General features: G+C 41.3%; 1 protein-coding gene across 2 annotated transcripts in view; it reads right to left on the bottom strand.

Annotated features, from left to right (window-relative positions):
- Daw1 (dynein assembly factor with WD repeats 1) overlaps positions 1-11,421 on the bottom strand; it is a 49,680-nt gene extending 38,259 nt beyond the window's left edge. For both annotated transcript variants that reach the window (XM_021166469.1, XM_021166479.1), the window contains exon 1: positions 11,355-11,421. In XM_021166469.1, the coding sequence (XP_021022128.1) occupies positions 11,355-11,394 (40 nt within the window). In that variant the 5' untranslated portion in view covers positions 11,395-11,421. The remainder of the gene's footprint in view (positions 1-11,354) is intronic.
- Between the last annotated feature and the right edge of the window lie 11,113 nt (positions 11,422-22,534).

Here is a 22,534-nt window from a genome sequence, read left to right as displayed (position 1 = left end):
GAAGTGGGGGGCGCTATGGGGGACTTTTGGGATAGCATTGGAAATGTAATTGAGGAAAATATGTAATAAAAATATTAAAAATTAAAAAAAAACCATTGACAAATTCGACATCATGAAACTGAAAAGCTTATGTAAGGCAAATGACACTGCCAATAAAAAAAAAAAAAAGAAAAAAGAAAAAACTTATCTTCAACAAATTGTGCTGGTCTAACTGGATGTTTGCATGCAGAAGAATGCAAATGGATCCATATTTATTACCCTGCACAAAACTCAAAGTCCAAATGGATCAAAGACCTCAACGTAAAACCAGATACACTAAATCTAATAGAACAGAAAGTGGGGAATAGCCTTAAACTCATTGGCAAAGGAGATAACTTCCTGAACAAAACATCTATAGCTCAAATTCTAAAATCAACAATTAATAAATGGAACCTCATGAAACTGAAAAGCTTCTGTAAGGCAAAAGACACCATCAAATGACAAATGACAGCCTATGAAATGGGAAAAGGTCTTTACCAATGCTACATCCAACAGAGGGCTAATATCCAAAATATATAAAGACCTCAAGAAGTTAGATACCAGCAAACAAAATAACCCAATTAAAAAATGGCATACAGAGCTAAACAGAGAATTTTCAACATAGGAACAGATGCAGAGACCCACAGTCAGACATTAGAAGGAGCACCTTAAGTCTTCTGGAAGACTTAGAGGAGGGATTGAGGGACCTGGAAGGGATACGGACTCCACAAGAAGACCAACGGAGTCAACTAAGCTGGATCCTTGGAGGCTCCCAGAGACTGAACCACCAACCAAAGAGACATAGCTACACACACACACACACACACACACACACACACGTATGTTGCAAATGTGCAGCTTGATCTTCATGCAGACCCCCTAACACCTAGAACGGAAGCTGTCCCTGACTCTAATGCCTGCCTGTGGATCCTGTTGCCCTAACTGGGCTGCCTTGTCTGGCCTCAGTGGCAGAGGATGGGCCTAGTCCTGCAGAGACTGAATGTGCCAGGGTGGGTTGGTACACGGAGGGAACCTCCCCCTTCTCAGAGGAAAAGGGAAGGGTGTGGTGGGGGAGGGGCTGTCTGAGGGGGGCTGGGGGCACCACAATCAGGATGTAAGTGAATAAATAATTATTGGGGGAAATGTGGTAAGACATTACTATAAAGGAACATATCAGACTAAAAAAATGGGGAAAAAAATCTCTGACTTATTAAACAGAACTTCTTAAACTACAGGTTATAGTTTAAAAGACAAAAAGGGTGATAACTTGAAGAAAATATATTTGTGGTTTGTCTCGGTCATAAATGCATTATCTGTGTTTGTGAACACCTAGAAATCAAACATACTCAACCCACCCAACAGAAAGGAGACTAGAGCAGGGACCTCATCACATCCCGGTCACATGCACTGCCCGCCTGGCTGTACTTCCTCCCTGGGAGCTTCAGTGCCTCCAAACTCAAGCATGGGCCACAAGAGCCACTTACACTTTCCAGCAATAAATATGCTTTTAGTGTGTGATAGTTTCCATGTTAGAGTTGAGAATTTTAAAACATTTCAGTGGTTTTTATAGCAGATTCATCACATACCAGCATGACAGTATACTTTACAGACCTTGAGATAACTCTCAACTTCATATGGAAAACAAAACAAAACAAAACAAAACAAAACAAGATAACTAAAAGATTCCTATACAATAAAAGAACTTCGAGAGGAATCACCATCCCTGACCTCAAGCTGTACTAAAGAGTAATGGAAATAAAAGCTATGATATAGAAAAAAACAGGTTAATCAATGGAATCAAACCAAAGACCAAGCAATAAATATGCTTTTAGTGTGTGATAGTTTCCATGTTAGAGTTGAGAATTTTAAAACATTTCAGTGGTTTTTATAGCAGATTCATCACATACCAGCATGACAGTATACTTTAAAACAAAACAAAACAAAACAAAAACCTAGCCATGTATTTCCCCATAGAAACTCATTGGAACAGCGGCACAGCAGTCCTAAACACAGCTTCAACACGCAGCCTAATTAAAGCCAGCTGTGATATCACTCCCACTTCAGCATTCAAGTTCCTACTGCACATATGCTCTTTTGGACGAAATACAAGAAAAAGATGGTCCTATGCAGATATTTAACAGTTTTTTAACTTTCAAATGATGGTGGTTCTTCACTGCTCATCAGTAAGATACTGAAACTTAACAGTTAAAAGTTCATTCAACTATCAAGTGATAGCTGCACTGTGCTGTTACAGCTGCTTTGGTGAGTTCTTTGGTCCACAGATACATTAAAATTCACATTTCCCATGGGTTTTTGTGTAGGCATACCTGTAAAAACACTCTTTGGATTATGCATAGCCTCGAAGTGTTCACAGACTCTAACATCGAGCTTCCAGTGACCACATCTGTTCGGAGCACCTCCAATCTGTCATCAGAAAACTCTCTCTGCTGGCAAACTGTCAGGATCATGGTGATAGGTACAAGCTTTCTGAACCTTTTATTTCCACTTTGAAAGCTCAAATTTTGTCATGGCAAGAAATACGTAGGCTTTCAGTAGAAACTTGAAGGTTCATGCTTGTTATTTTTCAAGAAAATGTCTGCCAAATGCCTCAAATCTAAAAAGCTTCAGTTACTGTCAGTCTTTCAAGTAAAAATGACTTTCAAGGGGTAAGAGTTAGGTGGGGTACCTCATTCTACAGCTCACAACCACAAATATTTTCCTAAGGACCACCATGATACTTGCTAAACATATGAACGTGGTACATGGTTGAATATGTGCCTTCAGACTCCTTATTTAAATTGTGCTTCTTGCCTTTCTACTCATGAACATCAGAGGTACCCAATCACAAAGCTCACACCATCTACCTCAAATACATCTTCCTTGGGCTTTTACAAATGTTCTCCCTCTTTCTCTTCCAATGACTTTGTTCCTTTACTCTTCTTTATTGGTAAACACTAATGGCCGTTAGAGTCCCTGTCCAAGGACTTTTTCTTCTTTCTCACTTTATTATATATCTGTCTGTCTATTTATCTAATTATCATCTATCTGTCTGTCTAGCTATCATCAATCAATTTGTCTACCTTTCATTGGTTCTTGGCTTTGTCATCAATACATTAACCATTACTTGTAATTATAAACAATTACAGTTCTCTGAAGTAGACCTCTTAAGTTACAGACATGTAGGTGACTTGCCATCATGCTAAACAAACAAGGCTCCTCTCCCAGCCCTGCTCCTCCTTTAAGGTTCCTTCTTGGTATCACAACTTTGGAGGAAATTCGTCTCAATACAGTCTTGCAACACTTGGCGAAACCTACACAGCTCACCCAAGTATCTGTTGTGTAACTTATAAGTACCTTAGAATAGAATAAAAACAAAAAAAACCAAAATAAAACATTTGGAATGCTTTCAGTGACTGATAGAACTTCCCAGAGCCTTCTAGCACAGGAGAACACTGAAGTTAAGGGGTTATTTACCATCGTTTGTTTTGACATTCTCCCACCACAACAGGAGATAATTATAGTAAAGATTTGGAGTCTGACTCTAGTTCTATAGTTGCAAAATAAACTTAAAGACATAAAATGCTCTAAGGAAAGAAAATTCTAGTTTAGAGTGAAAACTCACAGCCTTTGGCATGATGATCTTTTCAGCAAAATGTGGATATTGACACTTTTCTCATTGTATTAGTCCTTTGAGAGCGTCATACGATGTGTCATGACCATACTTCCACCATTTCTCAGCTTTTCCCTGATGCACCCCTTGCCTCCCTACCCACTCTAGTTTTCATCCTTAGGTTTTCATTAAATCCATCACATTCTAAAATCTTTTAAGACCTTAGTTAAGTGCACTATGATATAGAAATAGACTGAATGGAGTTTAAAAGAACAATTGAATGATCTAAGGTTGAAATTTGATAAGAAATGTGTTCATATTAACAAATGAAGATGCAATTAATAGGAAGATGCCATTTACTATGCAAAGGAAATTATGTGGTGCCTGACTATAAAATCAAAGAGAAACACACAATATATCTGAACCATTTAGCAAAAACCAGAAAAATGTGACAAATGCAGAGACGGCATTCTGAAAGACACGTCAGCATTGTAATGATGCCAAGTGAATGTATGAAGCTGCTACCATGAAACTTTTATGTTTGAAACTTGGATATTGTCTTACTATGCAGCACAGTAAGTATGGTTCTGATACAAAATTAATCACCATGATAGAAATTATCAACACATTGACATATTGAGGTAAGGTGAAGGAATCATACAGAACTAACAAGCAAACAATATGTTGTTTAACAAGTAATGATGCAAAAATTCATTGGGTTTTTGAAAATAAACATATATCAGTCTGGAGAGATGGCTCAGCAGTTAAGAGCACTGACTGCTCTTCCAGAGGTTCTGAGTTCAAGTCCCAGTAACCACATGGTGACTCACAACCATCTGTAATGGGATCCAATGCCCTCTTCTGGTGTGTCTGAAGACAGCTACAGTGTACTCATATACATAAAATAAATAAATAATTCTAAAAAAAAATCTTGTCTTAAAAAAATTTTTAAACATTTATCTGTCACACACATACAAAAACATGCTGCAAGTTGATTAGCGATGCTAAATTTGTAATAAAATGAAGTAGTTTGAATAACGGAACATAATTCAATATCTGTAACCAGAGTTTTAAGTACATGGAACTCAAGAGCTAAAAATGAAAATTTTGAAAGAGACTTTTGCAATTAATTTTAAGCTCCCACACAGTAAAAGAGTGGATGACATTAAAAAACAAATAATGACCCATGGAAAGATTTAGACTCAGGGAGTTCCATACGAAGAACTCTAAGCCTGATATAAAGAAGAAAAGCAAACAAAAAGGCATGAGTGGTTAATTTGGAAAAATAAAAATACAACAGACAGTGATGAGTAACTGCCAAACTCAGTCTCTTCCTCATTAATGAGAATATACAAAATAAGAGTCTCTGCCTCCTTAATGAGAAAAATAAATAAAATAAGAGCCCCTACCTCATTAATGAGAATATACACAATACAAGTCTCTGCTTCGTCAATGAGAGAAAATAAAAATATAATTTTCAGAGATTAATAAAGATTGTGGATGTTAGTGACACTCAGTGGTAATGGGCCTAAAAATGGAGCTCATACAACTGTATGAAGTGACTTTATCAGGGGATCACACATCCTCCAAAGGACAAGAACACTCTTAGTTCTTCTTCAATGTGTTTTTTTAAGATTTGGGTCTAATTAAATATGCCCATAAATTTTAAAAAGAATAAGAAGACCAAAAAAAAATAAAACAATAAAGAAAAGAGTGAAATAGTAATAGAAGTTAACACTGTTAAGGTGTAAACTCTTGAGGAATGAGGGCTCCAGCTGATTATCTAACCCAAAAAAAGATACAATATTTTGAACTATGTAAAACTTACTTGAATGCAAGGCACTGTTATCATTAAAACAATTTTCTTCTACTGTGACCATAGGATTTTACATTATGTATAAATTGGTATGTTGTATATTTTTATTGAGGAAAGCAAGCATTCGGGGGAGGGGTGAAAAAAACATTGTCAAGTAAGAGTTATAAGGCAGAGGTTCTCAATCTGTGCGTCGCAATCCCTTTGGGGGTTGAATGACCCTTTCAGAGAAGTTGCCTCAAACCATCTGAAAACACCAATATTTACATTACTGTGCCCCACAGTAGCAAAAGTACAGTTATGAAGTAGCAACAAAAACATCATTTTTTGGTCAAGGGTCACCACAACATGTGGGGCTGTATTAAATGGCCGCAGCATTAGCTAAGTTGAGAACCATTGCTATGAGGACAGATATGTAATACAATAATCTGTGCCTTCAAGATTGGGGAAAATAGAAGTTGGCACCCACATTATACAACCTAGAGTCCTAAGGAAATGATTTTTTAAAATTAGCAAATGAATTTTTCAAAAGATCTGCTTGGCTTCTATTTCTGTTCACTAACTTATCTTGAGTCCTTCAAAATGAGCATATTTAAAATGAGCATATTTGGCTGTGTCGCTGTGGTAAAGTGTCAAGGCAGGTGTGTTTGCCCTTCTCACAGCTACTGAGCTCCAACTGGAGCTACAGAGAATATATAAACAAAACACAGAAAACGATGCTGTTAGTGTACATCTCCCCTCAGTGATTTGTATCCAGACCTCAGTAGTCTTCATCTTCTCCTGGTTGTCAGTCACTGTACAGTAAGCATAATTCTGAACACACTTCAGAAAGAAGCCTCTACCCTCATACATCACCAATGCATCAAGAAATGGTCGTATTCTTTACTCAGAACAGCTGAAGCTTTGGAAGTGATGGGAACCTTGGCCAGTTTAACTGTTGTATATTTAATCCTGACCAAAACAAAGGAGACAAAGGCTGATAGATAATTGGTGGAAAGGCTCAGTCAGCACCTAAATTTCAAAAATCCAAAATCTTATTGGTTGGTGAACCAACGCACGTGACTAGCACCAGCAGGAAATGATCTACGTTGGCTCAGCCACATCCTGCTGCGTGCACTTGGTCATCAGGTATTTAGGTCGGGACAGGTTTGATTTAGTACATGCTAACAGAAGGCTATCCCAGACTTATAAGTGGGAGAACTGAAACGAGAGCCGCAGAAGGCTAAACAAAACCGTTCTCTATATAGACCTGATGGAGTACAGGAAGCATTCCGTGTCGAGCATTTTTATCCCTTATGGTAATGTTATTAAAACACCCACTTGCTATTCAGTAGTATGGAAAACTTGCATATGAAATACCACCCCAAGGATTGGAATTTAAAAAGTCATAAATATCTAATTGTGCTCAACCATGAGGCCTCAGTAAAAAAAAAAAAAAATCATTAAATCAAGCATTGCAGGCCAGATTCTGCAGCCTGCGATAAGTCTCAGACTCCTGCTAGAATATTGACTGTCAGAGCTGGGTCAAGCAGAGATCAGATTTCTCTGTTCTAGTCTCATTTCAGCTAAAGTTTCAATATCATCCTTGCATATCACCTCACCAAGCTAGCTTATTCAACACACACGTGACTGGATATTTTATGCGCCAAGCTCTATGTAGCTGCTGAAAATAGATGATAAACAGAGTAGGCAAAGTCCTTACTGGAATTCTTATCTTGTGGGGAAGGATAAGCAAGAAAAAAAAAAAACAGTAAAAAGTAAGTATATTGGGGTGAGGTGGGGTGGGGTGTGGTAGGGTGAGTGATAAAATCAAACGTCTGGAAACTACCTTGGGAAGATGGAACTTTGCAGAAAGAGACGCTATCTAAGCTTCGCTTGATATACCTTTGAGGAAAGGGCTAAAAGCTTGCGAATACCTGCTGAGCAAATGACCACAGAAAAAAATATTTCAGTAAAAAGTAGCACCAGCCTCAGGGACGCTTGAGTACGGCCACACCCAGCTGGACCAAGGCACACAGAACGGACTGCTGTTACTAGAGAGGCAGAAGGATGAGGTCCTGCAGGAGCCTGGACCAAATGGCCCTTTGCCTTTGAGCTTAAAAATAAACAAAAGTGTGTGAGGAGCTGGAGCAGCAGAAGAAATTGTTCAGATGGACACTTCAGCAGTCACCAGGTCGCTCTGCTGACATGGGGCAAGGTGGAAGCTATAGTAATAGAGAAACTGATGTAATGAATGAGGTTTCTGATATCTATTAATACCGGTGTAATATTGGGATAATATTAAATCAGGTGGATATTGAGAGAAAGACAGGGACAGAGACAGGGATGGATGGATGGATGAATGCATGGATAGATGGATGAATGGATGGATGCATGGATGCATGGAGAGAGAGAAAAAATAAATAAACTGACAGAATTACTTATCAAACAAGATATGATGGGATGGGTGGGGGGCAAATAGGAATGAGTCCCAGTCTTTGTCCTGAGCTAGTTTAGATCCAAAGCTGCAGCTGAGATGGGAGAGACCATGAGGAACTTATCCCATGTTTACACTGGACGTGCCTATGAAGATGTCAGATAGCTAGGTGCGCTGGACCACTCAGGGTGCTTTCTCAGCCTTGAGAATAGGTGAAGATGTCCAGCAAATGAATGCGAATGAGTAAGAGAAGTTTGAAGTCAGAGGTCTGGAACATTCCAAACTAAGAGAGAGGAGCCAATGGGACAGAGCAAGGAGTAACAGTGAAGTGAAAGGGTGGCAGAGTGCTCATCTTAGAAACCAAAGAGTAGCCATGTTCATCCCGCTGTCTGCTGCTCATGACTGTGATTGAGGGGCTCCCTCTGGGCGCCAGACAGGAAAGTGAATCACACAAAGAGGTAAGAATGAAAACCCCTGTGCAGGCTGACTTCATCAACCTGGATCAGACCTTGGGGAGTCTGGTGCCAGCTCATTGTCAGCATATTTTAAAACACAGCACAATTTCCAGGCAACAGTCAAACCAATCAGTCCAGTTCCAGATGCACAATAAAGCTTAAGGTGTGAGTGCATCGAAACTCTTTCACAAAATGTAAGTGGCCATGAGGGTGAGGTCTATAGCTAAAAAGCCTAGAATCTAATGTGGTCTCTGACCAACAGCACAGAAGCCAGCAGACCATAAAGTACGTGTGACAGACGTCTCCCCTAAGGATGAGTAATGGTCTTCGGAGCAGAGAGTCTGAAATAACCATTTAGGGGAATCTGAGTGAAGTCTGCTTCCACAGATAGCAAAGAGGCCACCAAGTTGTTAACAAAATCCACTCTCGGGTTTCTGGATGGAGTTCAGGTATTTGACTTTATCTCTTCCGCTGAGGAGACACCCCTGTGTGATTAACATACCTGGATCTCTCAGTGCTTCTCTTCGAGTACAAGGACCTCTGTGCCCCCACCCTGAGACATAACGAGTGGATTCAGAAACATGGAGGTCAGTACATGACTCCAGAGCACGGTAACAGTGTAAACAGGAAAGGAGCTAAAGACAGAAAGGAGAAGGTCAGAGGACTTGGCGAAGTTCAAAGCAGCCTTGCACTGAAGGGAAGGGACAACAAAGGTGGCATCTGAAAAGTCAGCAGAAGTGTGAGGTAAGTGCTGTTGACTGACAACTTGATGTATCCAATCGACTCACCCCAAAGAAAATGTCTAATGTGTTGGGAATTGGCTGCTCAGGCTTCAGAGCCTACATTCCTAGCCTGAGCTCCACAGCTGAGGGATGGAAGTGAGGTGATCATTTATCAGACTCTCTCCTAGACAAACACCATCACTAGAAGCAACTTTGGAGGGAGAGAGGGTTAGATTTCTCTGGCTTATGCATACCTATAACCGTCTGTCAGTGCAGGAAGTCCAGGCAGGAGCTCAAGCAGGAGCAGAGACAGGAGCCAGGGCGGAACACTGCTGACCGGCCTGCTTTGCATGGCTTGCTCAGCCTGCTTTTTTATACAGTCCAAGCAACTGCCCAGGGTTAGCACCAGCCATAATGGTCCTCCCATATCAATCATTAATTAAGAAAAAGACCATGGATTTGCTTATAGGCCAATCTGGTGTGCAGGGAAAATTATTCATTGAAATGCCCTCTTCCCAGATGGCTCTAGCTGTGTCCAGTTAAGAAAAAAAATAACCATCACAGTGTCATGATAAATACAACAAAAGCAAAAAAAAAAAAAAAAATGCTATACAGGAAGTCAGTAAGAGATGTGGAAAAGGTAGGTTTCTCTGGGTTAGTTACATTGGCTGAAACAAAGTAAAGAGAAGCTAGGCATTGTGAGGTTTAGGGGAAGCTCTGTCCAGAAGGGAGACAGTGCATGACAGGCCTTCTTGTAAGTTTTAGAAAAATAGGTCAGAGACCTAAACTATAGAGATGGCGGAGAGTAAAGTTCTAGAAGTCGACAGAGCAGCCTGGGCCATTTCTTTAAGACTGTAGATCTTATTCTAAGCCTAACAGGAACATACTAGGCGATTGTTGGAGGTGTTGGGTTCAGATTCTACTGGCAAACGGTAGATGAGACTCAAAGCCAAGAAAGCACTTGAGCAGACCCTGAAGTTTTCCAACAAGAGACGGACGGGGCTGGAGTATGTCAGCAAATGGAAAGGATGCTGAGTCGAACTGGGAGGGGAAAGAGGGCTGAACTGAGAGATTCACCAAATGTTTTGGAAGTAGAGCTGATAGAATTTATTGATAGATGTAAAAGACTGAGCAGAAAGGAGCAGTAAGTGGTGTCAGGGGAGTCTGTGTAGCTTCTGAAGAAAATAAATACAAAATGCTGAACCTATGACCTGCTGGCAGGGGACAAAGCACAAAAGGAACAAAATCAGGATGGCCTCAAAGAAAGAAATAACAGTCTTGAATATTAGACATTTTGGCTAAAAAATGTTGGCTGCTTTGCTGAGGCAAACGAGACAACGTGCCCTGAGATTCCTCAAGTTCACACCCTTAAAACTGTCCTGCTTAAATCAGTACAAAGTGAATTCATTTACTCTACTCAGAAATCTCTGCCGTTGTAGTCAGCCATTACCCTGAGTCAAGTTTTAAGGACTTTGTTGTCAATTACATTTATTCATTTATGGTATGTGTATGTGCACACGCACACATGAGAGCCACAGAACATGTGTGCAGAGGTCAGAAAATAACGTTCCTCACTGTGGCCCTCCCCACCCCACCCCCGACCCTTTTATTTTTAATTTGAGTTTCTAGAAGCTGAGAGTTCTTCTCCTCCTATTTTGTCCTCAACAAGTTGGATTTCAGTTATTCTCTCATGGTGAGCAACCCCCCTCCTCCCCAACACATAACTTATGACCACCAGAAAAGCATGCCCTACTCTAAAACAGCAGCATTTCGTGGGCTTATTTCACAATCACCACTCTGGAATCAAGGATTCTGGCCTTCTTTAAAGGCGCATGGCGAGGCGCAAGCAGGTTACCTTGTAGGTTCATATCATAAACTGATTTCCTACTGTAGCAGACTGGAGAGGGTGACAAAGGTGGCGCGCTCAGGGGAGTATGAGTTTTTCTTTTCATGTGTCCTTCGCTTTAACTTGATCATTAAGACTTTAAAATAACAGGAGGTTCATCTCTGTCGTTCCAGAAAAGAGTGTCCCAGGGCGACACTGTTCACTACCCCTCAGCCCCTCCCTCCTCAAACTCATGACTTACTAGAAAGCATTTAAAAGTTTAAAGACTTTCTCAAAGAGTCACTTAAAGGATTTTAAGGAACAGTAGTCGGCGTATGAAAAGGTGGGCGACCCAGACTGGGGAGCTCTAACTACCTGTCCCAATTGGTCACTGAGACCCAGCTACTCAGAGCCCTTCCTCGCGACCCCGCCCCCTCCTTCGTCCCAGACCATCCCAGAATATGAAGCCAGGGCCCACTCGTGGGAACCCCGTACCTGGTGGGTAATAGCGAAGCAAGAGGCTCTTAAGCTTCATTTTCCTACTCTCCTACCCTGAGGGGCTTCGTAGCCATGGAAACTAACAAACAGCAGTAGGACGCTAAGGCGCGTGCGCAAGTTTTTCTGGGCGGGTACAGGAGAGCCCAGTGCTGGGTAAACTCAGCTTGCAGCTCAGCTTGCTGCTGGCGAGCCATCTGAGGAGCAGTCAGTGTTCCCAGTCCACCACATAGAAAAGAGTTAATTCTTTAACTGTTTAAATTTTCCCCAAATCGACTGATTATCTTAGCTTCTTTTCGAGTGTGATTAAAAAGAGCTGTTGTGGAAAATAAAATGTTTGTACAGTTTTCAATAAAGAGCAAATACAATTATGCATTTTTAAAAAATATCCCAGAAATTTATTTGATGTTCGCTTGAATACATTTTATAAAGAAAGATTGTGATTGTTTGTGTTTGGAGCCCCTGGTAAATCTCTGAACCATAAGGGTGCCATTCCAGAGACTTGTGAAATGGAAAAGCCCAATATTAGGACTGCTGTTGAAGATTTGTCTCTGGTCAAATCAAGCCACTCCCTTACAAAATGCTTGAGGTGTTAGAGCCACTGTGTGAGAACAGCTGACACGAAGGAGGGCATTTAGATTCTGGCTTGTTGAATTCTTAAATACTTGGAAATAAAAATATTCAGCTTTGAAGTTTCCAATGCTGGAAAACTTTCAAGTCTAGGGTTTGCAGCCAGGAAGGGCTGCTTCATACTCTGTAAATTGGACTGTTTTCCAAAATGTTCATCTTCAGCTTTGGCTTCCATTTCTTCTGCATCATCGTCTCCATCCACTTCTGCATCTTCTCTCTCAAGCCGTTCCAGCTGCCTTGCAAGTTCAGTCTCATCTGTATCTGTGACCACTTTGGGCTCCATCTGAACACTGAACACTCCCCTCTTTTTTTATTATTAGATATTTTCTTTATTTACATTTCAAATGCTATCCCAAAAGTTCCCTATACCCTCCCCGTGCCCTGCTCCCCTTCCCACACACTCCCACTTCTTGGCCCTGGCTTTCCCCTGTACTGGGGCATATAAAGTTTGCAAGACCAAGGGGCCTCTCTTCTCAATGATGGCCGACTAAGCCATCTTCTGCTACATATGCAGCTAGAGACATGAGCTCTGGGGGTACTGGCTAATTCACATTGTTGTTCCACCTATAGGGTTGCAGACCCCTTCAGCTCCTTGGGTACTTTCTCTAGCTCCTTCATTGTGAGCCCTGTGTTCTATCCTATAGATGACTGTGAACATCCACTTCTGTATTTGCCAGGCACTGGCATAGCCTCACTCGATACAGCTATATCAGGGTCCTTTCTGCAAAATCTTGCTGGCATATGCAATAGTGTCTGGGTTTGATTATGGGATGGATCCCCGGGTGGGTAGTCTCTGGATGGTCCATCCTTTCATCTTAGCTCCAAACTTTGTCACTGTAACTCCTTCCATGGGTGTTTTGTTCCCTATTCTAAGGAGGAATGAAGTATCCACACTTTGGTCTTCGTTCTTCTTGAGTTTCTTGTGAACACTCCCCTCTTCTCCTCAATCTTATCTTTGATGACTGCCATAGCCTGATTGAGGACAGAGAGGCCTTCTGTCCTCCCCAGTGTCCTTGTTTTCATCACATACCTGGGCAGAGCTATTAGATTAATCTTGATGGGCATGATTTCTGTAGAACAATTCAAACCTGCCCTCAGGGCTTCTTTTACAGCATCATTGCCTTCATAACCATAGCAAGTTACTTCAATATCTGTTGTCATAGTCCACAAGAGAGGATACAATTCGGAAAGTCCTGCCCAGAATGCATTATTTGACCCAATCCAAAAGGCAGCATTGCCCCCACCCCATTCTCTCTGGGTCAGCTTTCCGTTACTATAATAAAATACCTGAAAGGAATCAACTTAAATGATGAAGGGCTTATTTTGGATTATGGCTTTTGAGGTTTGAGTCTATGGTTGACTCAGTCACTTTGGGGGTCTATCCTTGAAACATCACAGCATGTTCTAGAGGAGGCTATCCACCTCATTGTGGCCAGGAAGCAAACAGAGGGAGGGGACGGGAAAATCAAGGGAACCCCTAAATGTTCTCCTTCTTCCAAGGAGGCCCCAATTCCTTTAGCTGCTACTAATTCCCAATAGACAATTAAGCTGTGACTCCCTTAATGGTCAATCTATTGATGAAGTTAGAGTCACCCAGTCACCTCCAAAAGACCCTGTTTCCGAACACCACGACATTTGGGGCCCAAGCCCTCAATACAAAACTCTTCAAACCCAGACTAAACATACCCTTCAAGTTGAATCCCAATCTCTTCAGGGCCAAGACCTCCCAAGAAGGCAACAGGCCTTTACCTTGGTCTCTGTATGAGAACAATTATTCAGAAATGGCACACTATTGAGTTCTATTCAGTTTCCAAAACCATAGTAGTTCTTCCAAGGACCTCTTATATTAGGGACATTAGGGTCCTAATTCAACAAACCAGAACCCTTGTCAAATACCCAATCTAAGTTCTCATATGCCATTTTCCTAGAAAACTATTGTCTTCTAGTTGTGTACAAACAGGTCATTAAATAAAAAGTAGGTAGAGTGTCAAATGGACTCAGATCTCTCTTGGCAGTGGCTCAAATTGAGGTTAAAGCTGACTTACTGCTTACTCATTACCAGAAGCCACAGGACCAGTCTCTCAACCAGTGTGCGGAGTTCTTTCACCTCCAGTGCATTGAGCTATGAGTCACATACACACAAAAGTACACACACTGCCCAGATAATGGTCTGCATCACAGCCTGTGGCTTAGTGTGGCTTTCTCACAGGGTGACATTACCACCCTTCATGGATGGAACCCTCAATGGTTTTGTGCAATTCCTCAGTAGATGAGCAATCGACATTGGCAAGGACTTCTACAGAATGTAGTGTCTGACTCTAGGTCTGTCCTCTGCAGTGGGCTGACTATCTATTCCACTCTCTCCAAATATCCTATGTTCAAATTCTTACCCAAAAGGGATAGTATAGGAAATGGGGCTTGGGGAACTACTTAGTTCCTGAGGGTAAGGCTGGTATAAAGGATGCCCCCAATGGGCTCTGCAATCCTCTTTCTATGTAAGGATACAGTGGGCTGTTAACAACCTAAAACCCACAAGAAAGACTCACTAGAACTGACTAGAGGGTCACCCTGCCCTCAGACTTCCTGCCTCCTGAATCATATGGAATCCATTTCTATGGTCCATGACACTTTGTTGCAGCAGTCTGAACTGAGATGTTCTTGTGGGGACCAGCCTTGAGCAGTCAGTAGCCTTAATTTCACTCCTCTAAACCAATCAAGCTAGACAAGTGAAGGTACTGTGGCCTTCAGTTCTCACAATATAGTCCAGGCATAGAAGCAACAAAATTATCTGGGAATCCTTCAGAAAATTTTGTTCTGTGTTCATTTCCTATCTTCCTACACTTGCAGAGCAAATTTTTTGGTAATAATCACAAAGAATGAAGTTTGAGATTCACAGCATTGGTTTAATAAGTTTGACTGAAGTAACCCAAACTGAGTGATTCAACTTGGGTCCTATCTTCCACTGTCAGCTCTTTTCTGTACTATATTCATAACAGGTCAGAGTACAGTTACTTTTCTGTTTCTGTGACCAAGGCAACTTACAGAAGGAAGGGTTCACTTGGCTTATGATTTCAGAAGGAGTCCTTCACCATCATGGTGAGAAAGGGTGGCAATTGGCAAACATGGTGGCTGAAGCAACAAGCTAGAAGCTCACATCTTAAATCACAAGCATGAAGAGAAAAATAGAGGAAGGAGAGAGAGAGAGAGAGAGACCTTATCTTCATATCTGAATGAGCCCTCCCCCCAAAATACATAGGAAAAATCAGAATTCATTACATAGCTGTGCTCTAGATATCCCAGTAACTGACAAAGTGGACACTCTCCCAGTGGACACAAGCTGGGAGAGTGATAAGATCACCAGGATGGTAAAAGTGGGGGAGAGGGTCATTCCTAAAAGTGATACAGGGAGAGAAAGGCAAGGAGACAAAGGCAAGAAGTCAGGCTAGGCAGCAAGGGTCTAGCTCAGCACTGATGGAGGACAGACAGAGCCGAGTAGGAGTACAGCTTCATCTACAGTTAGGCTTTGTGGAATCCATTTGGACCCTTCTTGAGAGAGACCTGCATCAGCAAAGAGTCTGCACCACTGGGCCTTCATTGAGAGCAGTAGATAAAAGACCGCCTCCATCTTCTGTTGGAGAGGAAGAGAATATTGGACATTAAAAGCCACACAGGGAAGGTGAGCTATGCACAGAAACTAGAGGTGGCCTTGCTCAATGGGCCTCAGAGTAGAGGGACTGCTTAGTGCCAGAATACATGATATCTTGTTACATTTTACCAGTTCCTCAAGTGTCCTTCCTTGCACTCCTAAAGCAAAACTCAGAAACATCTGATCTTACCTGGAGCTTGAAAATTGGCAGTAAGGATCCACTGAGTCAGTCAGTCAATATGCACGAAGGATCTGGTAAAGCTGGATATGTTACTGTTACTGGTACCTAATTCTGAACAACACTGCCAAGAAGTCAGTGTTCAAGTGGATTTGAAATGAGTCACATTTAGGTTGAGTCACACTTAGTTTAGGGGTATGTTCTGAACACAGATAGAAGGGTCCAATTCTTTCCTTTTTCTCTTCTGAATATCAGCCATGAAGTGAACACTTGTCTCTACCACACACTCCCCACTGTGCTGTGCTATCACAAGAGAAACAATCTTTTCTGGACTTAAGTTTACAAAATCATGATCCAAACTAGTTTTGTCCAATAAAATTTGCATTGTCTGTATGTATAAACATAGATGAAAAGAGTTAAAATGGAGTTGCCCCCATATTAGGACAATGATGCTCCTACTAGACACTACAAGATAAATAAATAAATAAATAAATAAATAAATAAATAAATAAATAAATAAATACTTTAGTGCCAGGAATGGATTACCTTTTTCAGAGTTGTTAGCCACTGAGGTACCATAGACCCTTGAACATTACAGGCTATTATAAAAATTATTGGTTACCGTCCAGAACCTGATAGCAATCAAATCCCCTATTACTGAAGACACCACACACTTGAGACCCAGACCATGGATACATCAAGCTGTTTCTGACCGAGGGGTCACCTCTCTACTGGCTAGCTTTCATGGTGCAGAAAGATGTGATGCACTCCACACTACAAGAAAAGGAAAATGATCATCAGTCTTACCCAGCCTTGAACCCTGTGAGCTTCAGTAACATCTGTCCTCAGCAGACATCCCCAGTGGTGCAGTGGTGGTATGAACATTATGTGAGTAACTAACCACCTTCTGATCTGATTTACTCCTTGAGGTGAAACCCAGACCCAGCACCATCACCGGACTGAGAACCTGTGGCCACACAGGTCATAGGCCCTATGGAAGAACCTACTGTTAATATTCTAATAAGTAGATGTAGATTTAAATGGAATTCTAAGGAATTCCAACTATACCCATACATTAAAGCATCTCTTTGCCTTCATCAGAGAAGCCTCCATTTGCAGAGCATAGTTATTAACATGAAACCCCACAACTATCTAAGGTGAAGAGAGTAAGAGGCTACAGAAGGCTTTTCCCTAAATGGGATATCTATTTCACACCCCTTCCTCCCATGGTTCACGGAATCATTTCAGAGGAAGGGGAAGAGACATTTCAAGAGCCAGAAGCCATGGGTTTGAATACAAGAAAACAGTGTCCTCTGAACACAATTTAGAAATGAATACAGAGATTGTGACAGTATGTACAAGCCCCATACAAGCTCAAGCCAGACTAAATCCCATGGAGAAGGAAGGGAGAGATGAAATCCCACTCTAGTCAAGGAACTATTTGTAATAGATGGCTGCTGGGAAAGAGAGAGTCAATTTTCTTTAAGAGTGTTATCCTTGGTAAGTCAAACATGTTCCAATGGAAGTCTAAAAATATAATAACCCATCACAAACTAGAAATTATGGAAGGAGGGGAGAAAGAGAGATAGAGAGAGACAGAGAGAGAAGAGAGAGAGAGAGAGAACAAAGTTGGGTGGATATGGTGGGGTGGATCTGGGAAGAGTTGGGAGACGGGACTGACTATGATCAAATTTTTCAAGGAGCTAATAAAATGTTAATTGTTTTATCTCAGATATAGTTACAGTAATGAAAAGCTGACTAACACAGGCTGTCTCTAAACCTCAGAGAATTTCCTAGCACCAGAAATGTTCTAGCTGCTGTGGTGTGACAGCAGCCAAGTTACAGAACTTGCTGCCAAATTGTGTGTGTGTGTTTGTGTTTATGTGCATACACCATGCTTTCCCTATCTTCTGCCAAAGGGACTGGATCCTGTCATCTAACTCATTAATGAAAACTTACCACATCTTCCACAATGACATCTTTCTTTTCTCACTTTTAGTTGCTCTACTACCTTGGATTCAAGTTTTCTGGGCACTAGAAAATCCAAAAGGTCTATAAAAATATACCTCAAATTCTAACATCAGCATCAAAATCCAGACCCAAAAGGTAGCTTAAAGTTTTCTTACCAGGATACCATAAAACACTAACTAGGAGCTAAATGACTGGTACTAAATCTTTTTTAGACAAGTTCTGTATGGATGAGATTGACCTGAACCTGTGGCACTGGGGGCCACTCATGGTGCTTTCTGGCATCTTTACACTTTCTTACATTCTACCCTGAGAAGTAGCGATGCCCTGTGGTCAGTCTTAGCACATCCACACACATTGCTGCCAAACAATTACAAGAACTCCTGGTTTCAGTGGGTGCACTTCCCGTCTGACCAGATGAAACTGTTTGCCTCTGTCCCTCAAATGTTTCTCATGTCTACACCATCACCCAAATATTCACACTGTAGTCTGGAACCTCACCATGTGACCCTTTACAGAGCTCTCCAACTGTTAGTAGGTCTCACAGTCTATTCCAGGGCCTCAGTGGACTTCCAAATGCCTCATTCCTGACTCAATAGGGAAAAAAACCCTAAGGATCCACTGGAGCCTGCAGTCGGTCATCACTTTTGCTCAGTTTCCACCCACTTGGCAGGACATGAAAGTTTCTTTGTGGGACTTTTGAAAGTCCATCATCAACTCAGGGAAGTTACATGTTATTCTTTTGGGTTTGTTCTGGGTTTTTTTTTCCCCTCCATCTTGGTTCCCAAAATTTCAATGAAGTTTTGCAACCTTGTCCTTCTACATACATCTGTGACAATGTGTCTCCCTCCCTTCTTCTACCACACCTAGGTAATCAGTCATCGTCTAGACGTGCTACTGGTAGTGGCATGGTTAGAAGGGGATGGGCTGAACCCAATTCTTGGATGCCCTTTGTCTTGCTGGGGGAAAGAGTATTTGCCATGGTTGTCACAATTCCAGGACCTCCAGGGTGAAGCCAAAAGGGATATTCACACAGCTGAGAGGTAGGCCATCAAAGCCAGCCTTTATCCTGCCCATCCTCTACAGCAAGGTTCTCTTAGATGATGACACTTTCCAGCTGTAGGAACTCCAGTTCTTAGGAATTCTCCATAAACTAACCCTCCTGGCAATGAGGGCCCTGCACATTACCTTATTTGAGCCATATACCATGCCAACCTAGTGTGTGACAAGCCTCTTACTTAGGATAATTTGACTTAGAACTTTACAATTTTTTGACTTTGCAATGATGCAAAGTAGAAAATACTCAGTAGAAATCACATACTTTCATTTTTGAATTTTAATATTTATTCAGGCTTTCTATGCCGGAGAGAATCAATGACCCACATAGAACAACCACCAACACTCAACAGGATATCATACTGCTAAGCTGTGGTGTTCAGTAGGGTACATTCTCAATGTGGATAGGGCCATTAGGATATAATAAGCTCGTTGTATATAAGGATATAAGCATCTGTATTTCTTTTCAAGTTGCTTTTCAACAAAGGGCAAATGTGGGGAACTATGTGTCATGTGACTAGGTTAGAACTGCTAAGAGTCAGACCTCTGTCATCCTCTTCCAGGAGGCAGCATGCACATCATAGGACACAACCAACAATCAGAGGAATCTGATATTTGAGTTTCACTTCTGCCATGTATTATCGCAGTCACTTTTAAAAGGTCAGTTGCTTCCATTATTATTCCATAATACTTCCTGCCTCATGGGAGTGTTAGAGTCGATGACATACATGCACTACACTGGACCCAAGTTCTAGATATTTAGGACATTTTTCTAGAGAGTTGTACCACAGCTATCCCCTTTTATAACAGAATTCTTTAACTCTCCAGTATGTCTTGGCATGCCACGTATGTCAAAAGATCTGTTGAAAGTAAATTATCATGGAGGGAATTTTGCCACTGGGAAAGGTTCCGAATGTGATAAATAACTGCAGGACAGTAGGGGGCAGTAGCTCATATGGTTCTATTTGAACGATGTTGATTTCCTTTGGAGAACCTTGGCTAGGTCAGACCAAAGGGCATTAGGTACTGAGTGGAATAAACCAATTCCTTTTAATTTCATGAAACCTATCTTTAAAAGTAATACCATTGATATAACAAAACAGTATAAAGACAGATCTATTTTTCCCCTTTTCCACGTATGTTACGATTGTTAGCTTCGTGTTTATGGGACTCCTAACTGTGGGAATCGGGGTGTCTCTGACTCTTTCACCTACCCTTAGGACCCTTTTTCTCCTACTAGGTTGCCTGGTCCAGTCGTGATATGAGGGTTTATGCCTAGTCTTAGTGTATCTTGTTGTGCTGTATTCTGTTGATATCCCTGGAACTCTGAAGGGAAATAGGAGGAGTGGATCTGGGAGAGAGGGGAAGTGGGAAGGAGACTGGAAGGATGGAGGAAGGGATAATTGAAGCCAGGAGGTATTGTAGGAAAGAAGAATGGGTTTTTAAAGGTACGTGATTGTTTACTAAAATTAATACAATCTGAAGGTATCCCTGTCTTTATTTCAGGGGAAAAAAAGATTTCAACTTAGTAAGCCATACTGCACATGAGATGTCACATATTCCGCAAAAATCTACAATAATTGAATGTCAATTAAAGATTAAGTATATTTAAAAGAGTTTTAAAATTGGTGAATTAGACTTAGCTGTCATTTTATACTGCATTTAATTTTCCTTAACTATTACTACTGTGCCTTTAGCCATATTTTAGTATAGTTGAACAAAATAAAAATGTATACCCAATCTTGAAAACATGATTAAAGAGTCATAGTTGTATCCATACAAAACTTTCTTGCTTGGCTTTTTTATTTATTTATTTATATCTTTGCTTCCAAGAATGCAACCTTTGCACCATGAATGTAGACCTGCATGTGTTCCTTTTCCATGTCTGTGTGGGACTCCGTACATGTGGTCTCTACAGCCCGCACTCTTATTCATGACAAAATCAAAGATAATCGCTCAGGCAGATCTCAGACAGAATCTTGATGATGTACAATAACTGAACCAAATGCATGACTGCTAAAAAGTAATACTTTAAATTAAAAAAAAATGTAAAATTAGCCTCGCTTGTTTTGCATGGGAGTATTTACAAAAACTTAGAACATTTTTAGGGCCTGGATCTGTGTCCATGGCTGATGAAGCTACCATGTTTTGGGGCCAAGCCTTAAGTCTGGCAGACTATGCAACCATGTAGAATAGTAACATTCCTGGATAGCTGTGGGAGAAAGGCTGAACATACCCTGGAATTTTGTCAGTGCCAGGATTCCAAATGCTGTCTGTCTCACCTCTCTTTCTCTGCTTCTCAGTAAATTTCTGTCTGTAACTCCACGTCCATTACAACCCCTATGATGCACCATCTTTTTGATAGCCTCTCCCTGGACTCCTTTTCTCTGTTCTTACATATCCAATGACCCTGCAGGACCTTTCATTTCTACAACACTTCATGGTCACTCTGGCTGCTTAGTGGGTTGGCTCACAGGGCCTTATTTCCTCCTCTCTGTCAATGGCCTAGTGTTGGCTGCACAGTGTATGCATCCTCATGGGCCAGGTACAGCACATGGCTTGATGTCCATCAGCAAATGACATCCGTGCCTTCTGAAAATGAAGCACCAGAAAGAGGTGCATTCCCGAAGCACCAGAAAGAGGCATACCCCATGCTGTACCTTGTTAAGCTCAGTCACTCTGTCACTGAAGCCACATGGTTTCTTTCTGCAGTGCTTTCAAGGCACCTTCTGCATCTAGACTATATTTGTTTCATAGATATGAAAAACAGAGCAAAGGCCATGAGAACAACATCAATCCCGAGGTCCCATAGCCATCAGCTATGTGCTGATGTCCTGGCTACCTACTCCTGGTCACAGCAGAGCTAGTGACAAGTATGATTGTCACCATTTTTGATAGACTCAACTGGAAGTTCTCTTTAAATTCTATTCCTCTGGCTGTCTAGTGGTATTGAAATTTTTTTATTTCCCTGTTTTAAGTATTTCCTTTTGAACTAACATTGAGTCAAAAATTTAACATTGAGTCAAATCATTAATTGGTAAGAGAAGTGAGTAAAGGCAACAGACTCTCAAACAGCAGAGTCCAGGACTGGTTGTAGGGTATTTAGGGCAGCGGTTTCAGCAACCAGTACAGGAAGAGATGCAGAGAGCTACCACATACAAGGTCTAGGGCCATCTCAGCAGCCCATGCTGCTCCTCTGTGATGTTGCCTCGCTGATTAGACAATATGAACACAAAGAAACAGGATTTCTGATGATGAACCAAGATGGTTTAAAAATAATCTCTGCTAAGTACAAGGGTCTGCCGCTGCACTGACTTTCTAGGAGACCGGTGTTCTTGGGCTTCTTAATGAGTAAAAATAGAAAAATAAAATGCACACAAATCCCATCTCATTAGGAAGCAAAAACCTAGGCATATACATTGCATATTGCCTTCAGAGTAAACTTCTAAAGCAATCAACATGAACAGAGGTGACTATAAGAAGGAGTCCCATCTGTTCTAGGAAGCAATGCAAACAGAAGCGATTCTGAGCCAAAGGTCTCTGGCTTCACAGAATGTGGTGTAGAACCTCTGACAAGTCTTCACAGAGACCTACAGCTTAGAACCCAGGGCTGGAAGTGAACCATCTCCTGTTCTTTAAGCCACTCTTCTTTTGAAAATAGTTTTGGCTTATCACATGGACCTGGTAGAAACAAGTCCTCTG

The sequence above is a fragment of the Mus caroli genome, chromosome 1, assembly GCF_900094665.2.
Source record: "Mus caroli chromosome 1, CAROLI_EIJ_v1.1, whole genome shotgun sequence".
NCBI lineage: Eukaryota > Metazoa > Chordata > Mammalia > Rodentia > Muridae > Mus > Mus caroli.
This window is presented reverse-complemented; position numbering and strand designations above follow the sequence as displayed.